This window comes from Babylonia areolata, chromosome 34, assembly GCF_041734735.1.
Source record: "Babylonia areolata isolate BAREFJ2019XMU chromosome 34, ASM4173473v1, whole genome shotgun sequence".
In the NCBI taxonomy this organism is placed as follows: domain Eukaryota; kingdom Metazoa; phylum Mollusca; class Gastropoda; order Neogastropoda; family Buccinidae; genus Babylonia; species Babylonia areolata.
The window spans coordinates 8,546,588-8,556,587 of NC_134909.1; the positions used below are offsets into that span (position 1 = coordinate 8,546,588).

Here is a 10,000-nt window from a genome sequence, read left to right on the forward strand (position 1 = left end):
GACAGTAAAATGTTATTTTTAAATGCATTAAATTAAAAAAAGATTGAGAGTGAGTGGGAGAGAATGACAGAAACACACACAAAACAAAAAGCAACATACATCAGTGCACTAATTTTTTTTTAAAAACACTAAAAATCCCAGACAAATGTAATCTATTTTATGATCACTAATGATCACAAAAGAATTTTCAGAGACATGAACATGTGTGTGTGTGTGTGTGTGTGTGTGTGTGTGTGTGTGTGTGTGTGTTGTGTTGTGTGTGTGTGTGTGTGTGTGTGTGTGTGTGTGTGTGTGTGTGTGTGTGTGTGTGATATATATCTCCCACTCCCATGTTTGTTTTTTCTCAAGCTAATGAAGAAAGTCCAATAGGCAGCACTAAAAAACACAGCCAAAAAAGAAAAAAAAAAGTTCTGTGGTTTGGTGTGAAGCTGAGGCCTATAAAGAAAAGCCTGCTGATTGACAATTGAAAGTTCAGTTTTGATTAACTATATTTTGTGATGATTCCACAAGCAATGAGGTTGCATGAAACTACTGGTCAGTATTGATGGATTATGGAGTAAAATAGTGAACTTGTCATAACCAAAGATACTACAGTACATATAAATTAAATGTTAGCCTTCTGCAAGAATGATAATTATGTTGATCCCTTGTCAGTACATGCTGTCCAATCAGAGACTGCAACAAGAAAATCATGTTTCACAGTTTGTTGAATTACTTACATTTGAAATTTTAGCATTGCAGTTCAGTGACAGAACTGGGAAAGACTTAAGAAAATTGGGTGAATCTGCATGTGCTCATATGATATGAAGGAAATACTGTTTATTTATTTATTTATTTTACAAAGGCAGTTTATTTATAAAACGAAATAACAGGATTGGTTTGACATGTTTTACTTATGTTAAGTAACATTGTGCACTTTGGCAACATCAGGTTGAAGTCAAGACAACATACAGTAATGTGTGTCCAGGAGCTATGACTACCTTAGCATTGACTGTGGCACGTGATGGTAGATCAGCATTGTCAAATAAACATTACTGTTACATTGCCCCTACCTCTCTCTGTCTCTCTCTGACCAGTATGAGTTACAATCCTTGAAGTTATTCATCACAGTGTTTATTTTAATGAACAACTACATTACGTTGCTCCTCTCCCTGTCTGTCACTTGTACTTGAAGTTGTTGATGACTTTGTTTTTATATTAGTTCTTAAAGGTCATCTCATAGTTTTTCTTTATTCTAAGACAAATTTACATGGTGTTATATACATATATGTGATTATAATCATTGAGTCTGACACATTGTCAGAAGACTGTTGATGACAGACAGACACAGAAGCAGCACCACCAACTACTGCTGTCATCACCACTGTCATGTCTGTGTCTACAGATGGTCCTACCCGTGCTGATCTGCCCGACCCTCCAGTGTATGAACTTCATCCCACACAGAGCAATAACCAGCCACTGACCTTGAACTGCAGTGCTGTGGGGGTCAGTCCTGACGCCACCTACAGCTGGAGCGGAAGTCGGTGTGGTGGTACCACAGGGAGCACGTGCAGCTTTGTCCCCACACAGGGAGATAATGGTGGTGACATTTCCTGCACTGCTGTCAACACCATCACCAGTGTGAGGAAAACGTCTGACACACGGACACTGAGGATTCACTGTGAGTGGTTTGATGCGTGCTGTCATTCAATCATGTGGAACGTTGTGTGTGTGTATGTGTGTGTACGTGCATGCGTGTATGCATATGTGTGTGTGTGTGTGTGTGTGTGTGTACGCGCATGCGTGCATGCATATGTGTGAGTGTGTGTATGGGTGTGGGTGAGTGTATGTGGGTGTGCTGATGAAGCTGAAATTTGTGTGTAAAAGATCAGAAAAAAACGAGAAAAGAATGAATTCATTATCTCAAATTAGATGAATTGGAGTGTGTGTATGGGGAGTTGCGGGGTTAAGTGTGTGTGTGTGGTGACGGTAATAGGTAACCCATTGTCAAGCTGATCAATGTGAGCAACACAGTGTTGTTCTTCTTCTTGTTTTTAATCTTTTATAATGCTCAATCATGGCATTGTCATCAGTGGTAATTGTGCATTTTCATGAACATCAGCTATTTCCTTTCAGTTGATCAAACATGTTTTTTGGAGACCACATATTATCCATTAACGTCTTTTGTGCAAAGAAAAGTATTTCTGACATGTTATGACATGATTGAAACTGTGATGTGCTGGCCTGCCTGACACTGAAATCAGAGTCCCTACTTCTGATGTGTGTACACAGTGTTCATACCATAATTATGTCAACTGTGTTTTAGCCACAGAGTTAATGTGATTTCACAAGTCTCTTTAGTTTACTTCTTTTGTTGAAGATAGTCTTCAGATGAACAAATGCAAGGGGAGACCAGTTTATTGTTATCAGATGAAGTAATGTCACCTTCTCACCTCTCTCTCTCTCTCTTTCACACACTCTGTCTTCCCCTTCCCCTCCCCTCTCCATATTGCAGACCCACCCTCGTCACCACCAGTGATCACTGGCTATAGTGGAGGAGTTCTTTATGCCGGAAACACCCAGAGCATGACCTGCACAGTGCAAGGCGGGAACCCTGCTGTGTCGTCAGTGACCTTCACCTGTGACAGTGGAGGTCAGGTCAGCGGGGTCAGCAGCACCATCCAGGTGACAGCGTCACGTGACAACAACGGCAGGCAGTGCACTTGCAGTGCCAACTGGAAAAACAAGAGTCCGCCATGGTACACACAGACAGCTTCTGTCACTCTTCAGGTGTACTGTGAGTGAAGTTCTTTTTGATAAGAAAATGATTAAGGTTTATCAAATAATGATGTCTCATTGTTTAGGGGTTATAAGCAATGATAAGTTATATACTTGTGTTTCTTTCCAAGTCTACCTCTTCAGCTTTACATAAAACTTGCATTGGTTGATAATAGTAGTTTTGAATGAATCAGTTTGTCAACCTTCAGTAAACAGAGACAAAAAAAAAAAAAAAAGAAAAAAAAAAGTCTGACAGTTTGAAGAAAATTTTCAGGAAGAACTCAGCAATGCATGATTGTGTGTGTGTGTGTGTGTGTGTGTGTGTGTGTGTGTGTGTGTGTGTGTGTGTGTGTGTGTGTGTGTGTGTGTGTGTCAAGTCAAGGTTTTATTTCATGATGGTAAATTGAATAAGCAACAGTTGCTTTTTTACATCAAACCATCAATGAAAAAAATGAAAGAAAAAATACAGGAGAGAGAAAGGGAGGGAAGGGGGGAGGGCAGGGGGTGGTGGTGGGGGCGGGGGGGAACAAGCAGATGTGTGTGTGTGTGTCCAGCAAGTGTCATTACATTTTAAGAAAGGAAAGCACCAGTCTGACAGAGCAAACCCTCCCGGTGTCTTTCAGATGCTCCAGTGACACCAACCATAGAGTACAGGCAGCAGAAGTACCCCTTCCTGGCAGGGGAATCCCCTACCTTGTACTGTACCTTACCCAGTGGTGCTGACTCTGGAAATCCTCCAGCAGCCTTGACCTTTGAAAGTCGGACAGGCAGTGCAGGTCAACGTGAGGTCAGTGTGACCCTGCCAGAGCTGACCAGTGCAGACAACGGACGGCGTGTGATGTGTCAAGCTAACAATGCCTTTACCACGCACAGTAACACTTCAGTCAAACAGGACTGGACCCTAGTGGTCTACTGTAAGTCACAGAGTGTTGTGCTGTCTGAATGTGTATTGTTGAGAGATTCTTAGAAAACAATGAACACAAAAAATCTGTTTTTGACTTTGTTATCTGGTAACACAGGACAGACAAGGGGATAGGAAAATGGAGAGTGTTCATTGCTGAATGATTCAGCCCACTGAAAGAAAGGAAGGAAGGAAGGAAGAAAGAAAGAAAGAAAGAAAGAAAGAGAGAGAAAGAAAAGAAAAGAAAAGAAAGGAGGCAAAAGAGAAACAGACAGATGAAAGAATGGAAGGGAGAAAGAACACACCCTCATGAACGAACACATGTAACAGATTATTTTTGTTTTCTGTATTTCTGAGAGTATGCACTTAACTGGATTCTGAGAGTATGCACTTAACTGGATTCTGAGAGTATGCACTTAACTGGATTCTGAGAGTATGCACTTAACTGGACTGGTTAAATGATTATATTTTATTCAGTTGCTTTCTAGTTCTATGCATCATTCCTTATTATTCTACGAATTCATTTACTCATTTGTTGGTTTGTTTCATTTTTGTTGACTGTTTTCATACACACCTTAGGAATTAGGTAGGCTCTCACAGCCTGACTAGTGTGTTGGGTCTGTGCAGAGGTCATGCACCTGCTGTCTTTCTTTTTGTGATTTTATTTTTTTAAGCAGCGGCAGTAGATGGGGAGGGACAGACAGGGGTTGGGGGGTGGGGCAATAGAGCAGAGGGCAAGTGAGCGAGATGGAGAGAGTGTCATAGATATGATTTTCTTGTTATTTTATAATTATACTGTTATTTAGGTCATAGCCTATCTTAAAGGAATGCTAAAAACACAGATTTCGGATGTCATTTAAGTGACATTGATATGATTTCTAACAAAAATAAAAAAAAAGAGAGGGAGAGAGATGGGGGGTGGGGGGAGCAGAAGATAGAGGATGGAAGGGGGAGGATGGGAGATACAGGGGGTGGGGTGGAAAGAAAAAGATCAAGAGACAGGTATACTCAAACATGGACAGAGAGAGAGAGAGAGAGAGAGAGAGAGAGAGAGAGAGAGAGAGAGAGAGGTAAGCACAGACAAAATGAATGAACTTGTATTCTGTATAACCTGCTCTGTATGAAAACAATCAGGTGGTTACTTGAAAAGATAACTGTTTGGTATTTTTCAGAAAGTCTCTTTGTGTAATAAAAACCACCAATTTAATGATATGTTTGTATATATGTGTGTTTACTGATTAGAGTAACAGGAAAGAATATAGTTTTTTTTTTCTTTGTACGTTGAATATTGAAACAGTGTTTTAATTGTTCACACGTTTCTCCCCCTCTCACAGACATCTCACAGACCATCACAGCCCTTCCTGCCAACACCTGCATGATGACGTCACCTGACAGTAACACCTGTCAAGTGAAGGAAGGACAGCGAGTTCACGTCAGTTGTTCTGCTGACAGCAACCCTTCCCCACCAACTGTTACCTGGCAACAACGCTCAGTTTCCAGTCTTGACTTCACAGCTGGTCGTTCCCTGCCACTGACATATGTGTGTGACGCCAGGTCATCCTCCTCTGGTTCTGGTGACCGTCTGCCTCTGAGAAGGAACATCACACTGACGGTGCTGACCATCTGTGAGTTTGGTTGAAAATTTTCATTCATGTGTAGAGCAGTACAATACAACACAATACAGTACAATACAATACATTGATATGGTATGATATAATATGATATAATATAATATGATACAGAATACAATATAATACAATAGAATACGGTACAGTAGAATACAATACGATATATACCTTGATATGATGTAATATGATATAATATAATATGATATAGAATACAATATAATACAATACAGTACAGTAGAATACAATACAATACCATACCATACAATACAATACAATATAGTGTGTAAACAAAGTGGATCTGTTTAATGACCCCGTTTGAGCTGTATGTATGCATGTTCGTAGATATATTGTATTTGTGTGTGTAAACTTGGACGAATTCATTTTCTCAGAAAATACTTTGCTTTGTGAATATCCGTTTCATTTTCTCTGGAAATGCTTTATCAACACCAAATGTGTCTTAAATGATACGTTCTTTCAATGCATTCCAGTATATTGATAATCCACATGTTGGAATGGCACATAAAATAAATAAGAAGAAAAAAAAAGAAAAGAAAAAAAAAAGACTCCACACCCATTTTACTGTTGCTTGTCTTTCACAAAACTTTTTTCTCTTACTTATTCAAGTTATTGACATATTTAGTAATAGCAATATTTAACATGTTTAGCAAACAGCAATTTTTTTGCTCAGTAAGGTAGTTCCATTGATGCAAACATCTGCTATATGAAGCAAAATTCTGCCTTGTAATGGAACATCAACCTGAGTATACCATGGAAAATAATGTTCTTTTAAACGAATCTTGCTGATCGAGAACATTGAATTTTAAAATACGACCCAAGCCTGTTTTATTTTACACTCAGTGTGAATACCTTACACTGTTGACATTCACTCAAGTGGTCAGCTTGTTGGTAAAAGCAGTGCATTTAGTGACTTATTTGTTTCCTATTTCCTTTACTCATTAAGGATGTAGAGTGTTTCGATAATTCAGGAAACATTTTATTGAAAGGAAGTGAAAGAAACCACTGAATTTTATCTGCAATGATTTGTGCATTATTCTCATCACTCTGTGCATAATTTTCACAAATTAGAATGAACAGATCTATTTGCCTTATGGTCCAAGTTTATCACCATTAAATTCACCATTAAATTAAATGTGTACAACACAGAACATTTGATAGGTATCTTCACTTTTTCGGAAGAATAAGAGGCACTATTGGGTTGTTTTCAGGTTTTTTTTTAACACATCTCACTTTTCCAGTTGTTCATCTTTATCACCTGTAACAAATATACACAGGATACACCATCACTAGAAATGTAATGATGATACCTGCCAGTATACCCCAGTGCCTAAATCAACTTAGCAGTGAAAGTTCTTTGATCTAGACTGGATTATTTCGACAGTTTGTGATGATAACATATTTATGAAAGGAGTCAGAGATCAGATGGTTGTTGAATTTTATTCAGAGAATGCTTTGTGTAAATGTCTCATCATTATGTTAATGTATGTATGATAGTCAGTTGTGTCCGACTTTGACCATCAGAACAGCAGAGGAGGCAACTGCTGTTCCGACTATTTAGGCTAGAATTTGATTATAGTAGAGAGTGTCTTGCCCAAGTACATCCCCACTCTCTCGACCAAGAGGGTTTTAGGACAGTCGGTGTTGGGATGGTTCCCAAAGGCCAACTAACCCCCCAAGGCTGCAGCACTAAGAGCCAGTGCAATTTTGCCTCCTAGTTTGAGAGTCATAGTCCTTCACAAAAGACTAAGCTGTAAACGATTTCCCATTGACTGGAGAAACCATTGATAATACAGCTCTCACTTTGCTGTTGGCCCAAATGTAAACTTATGTCAGTCTGTGATATAAACCGAGTGTTGGGCCTTATGTTAATAAAGACCATCTAAATAAACAGGTTAAACTGTCGGCTGTCGGATTACCAAACATATCGCAAGAATCTTGCAAGAGTACTTGGGACTTCAGGTTTCTGAGTAGAGGAGTAAGAGGCAGAATGCATCCAACCCAGCATTTATAATTTGGATGAAAGAACAGGACCTGTCTGGAGTGATAATTGTGTTTTAATATTACACCTGAAAATGGAATATAGATAATGTTGTTTTTTTTGTTGTTGTTTTTTACTGGTGTTTACTCCCAACACAGTTAACTGTATTGCTGAGCAAACAAACGAACGTGCACTTCAAGATCATAGCAGCACCACAGGGCTCAAGAGACATCCCATAGACTGACAGAGTCAAGAGATGTGTTCAGTGTGTGCCAAGTGAACTTTAGTAAGGACACATGCTTCCAGCAGCATCTGAGTGCTGTAGCTGAACAGTACAGTGACAGGTTTTTAAATTGTGAGGGGGGTGTCCGTTTTCCTTCCTTCTGAAATATAAAATCGGTTTGTAAATAAAAAGAAACAAAAAACAGTATGTAATAAAAACCAGTAGGATTTATACATGAGCCATGATGCTTCCTGTTTTGGTTTCTCACCAAAGCTATAGTGCTCAAAGAGATTCAACAACAAAACTGATAATGATCACATGACTACAATTTTTTCTTAAATGATAAAAAAACTCACCCCAAAGTGTATAAAACAGCAATATTTCAAATATTATTTGATATGGAATTATAATGATTGTTTTAATTTGGGTTTAGGTTTCTAAATAGTTGCACCTTGCATGGTAATTATATATGGTTTCTAGATTCTAACACAATTAAGTATAACCATATTCTCATGAAATTTTGTAATTTAAAAACTATTTTGTCCTTCTCTGTCATGTGTGTATAGAAAGATATATGCTTGCTCATTTGTTGATGTGTAAATGTGAGCGTGTTTGTGTATGCGCACTCACACAGGTATGTGTGTATATGTGTGTGTGTGTGTGTGTGTGTGTGTGTGTGTGTGTGTGTGTGTGTGTGTGTGCATAGATCTTTGAATACCCAAAGAGAACATATACATGTGCCACTGTCATGTGTGACATTCAGCACGTGAACTGTACAGATGCTGCTGAAGTCAGTCAGTTCACCGTGAACAACGCCAACAACGTCACTGTCAGTGAAGGTGACCCCGTGACCTTGACCTGTAAAGCTGTTGGCAGACCGGAAGCCGCCATGTCCATTGTCAAGGAGAGTTCAACACTGAATTCTTCACAAAAAGGGCAGGTGTCTGCAGAGGAAGAAGCGAGCTTGACCTACAGGAAGGATGGAGCTACGTGTGATGCCACAGGACAGTACCGTTGTGATGTTGACAATGGGGAAGGTCAAGCAAATGCAAATCACCTGATGGTGTTTGTGAACTGTGAGTCTCCATCCCTCTCTTTCTTTGTCTCTCTTCCTCTCTTTCTCTGTCTCTTCCTCTCTTTCTATCTCTCTCTCTTTCTGTCTCTGTCTGCCTGACTCGCTGTTTGATTAAAGTTGCACACTTTTTGAATGATACCAGTATTGTGGATGCAGGTAAACATACATGTGAAGATACAAAGGTCTGGTAATTTTATTTTTTTAATGGAACTAAAAATGATTGGAATACAACTCATATATTTGCTCCCTTTTTTCTTATTGATTAAGATCAAACTTGTGGTTAAAAACAACAACAAAAAATACAAACACACACACGCACACACACACACACACACACGCACACACACACACACACACACACACACAAAACCACCACTACCGCCATCGCCACCACAGGAAAGTGCTTTTAGAACCTGTGTGGATCACATCATGAAGAGAATTCCTGGCCGTGATGCAGACTGACAAGAAGACAGCATTTCAGCAGCAGCTTGGTGTCAGTAAGTTTGGTTCAGTTTCTTAACCCAGATTCTCAACCCTGTTGGTGTAAACAAATCATAATATCATATTAAGAACAATAAGCTATTGCAAAGGGACTTTCCCAACACATGCTGTAACTACCGGTGAAGGCCACTCAGGCCCATCTGTACAGAGGAGTGTGTGTGTTTCAGGTCCACCTCGACAGCAAGAGGGATCTCCAGAGATCCCTACATATCTAAACTACAAAGGTGGATCTGTCAGCACCGAATTTCCGCTCACCATGTACCCTGCTGTTAAGAGTGCAACACTGCAGTACCTTGGTCCTCTGTCTAACTCCACAACGAGCAGTCCAGCACGTGAGAATCTGTACAAACTGCTGTGCACAGCCACAGACCCCAGTCGCCTGTACTGGACCACGTGTAACCTGACCATCAGCAATGTCACTCAGAAAGACAAAGGATTCTACAACGTGACTGTGGGGAATGGGGTTGGACAACCCATTACCTTCCAGTTTGAGCTGGATGTCAATGGAAGTAAGTGTTTAAGATGCCCGGCCAATGTTTTCTTTAATTTTTATTATTTTATTTTAAGTTTGTGTGGCTGTTTTCCTTACTTCAAATGAACATAGTGATTTGTAGTTGTAGTTGGGTGATGTCTGTGACTGGAATCCTTACTGGCAATGAACATAGTGATTTGTACTTGTGGTGGTGTCTATGACTGGTTTCCTTTCTTTAAATGAACATGGTGATTTGTACTTGTAGTGATGGCTGTGACTGGAATTATTACTGGTAATGAACATAGTGATTTGTACTTGTGCTGATGGCTGTGACTGGTTTCCTTTCTTTAAATGAACATAGTGATTTGTACTTGTGGTGGTGTCTATGACTGGTTTCCTTTCTTTAAATGAACATAGTGATTTGTACTTGTGGTGGTGTCTATGACT

At 39.6% G+C, this 10,000-nt stretch overlaps 1 protein-coding gene across 2 annotated transcripts in view; it reads left to right on the plus strand.

The window, feature by feature from the left end:
* LOC143277461 (uncharacterized) overlaps positions 1 to 10,000 on the plus strand; it is a 34,631-nt gene that overhangs the window by 8,624 nt on the left and 16,007 nt on the right. The window contains exons 6-11 of one of the 2 annotated variants that reach the window (XM_076582294.1): positions 1,385 to 1,660; positions 2,495 to 2,776; positions 3,381 to 3,671; positions 4,993 to 5,283; positions 8,285 to 8,581; positions 9,249 to 9,590. In XM_076582294.1, the coding sequence (XP_076438409.1) occupies positions 1,385 to 1,660; positions 2,495 to 2,776; positions 3,381 to 3,671; positions 4,993 to 5,283; positions 8,285 to 8,581; positions 9,249 to 9,590 (1,779 nt within the window). The remainder of the gene's footprint in view (positions 1 to 1,384; positions 1,661 to 2,494; positions 2,777 to 3,380; positions 3,672 to 4,992; positions 5,284 to 8,284; positions 8,582 to 9,248; positions 9,591 to 10,000) is intronic. The other variant, XM_076582295.1, reaches the window with a different exon arrangement.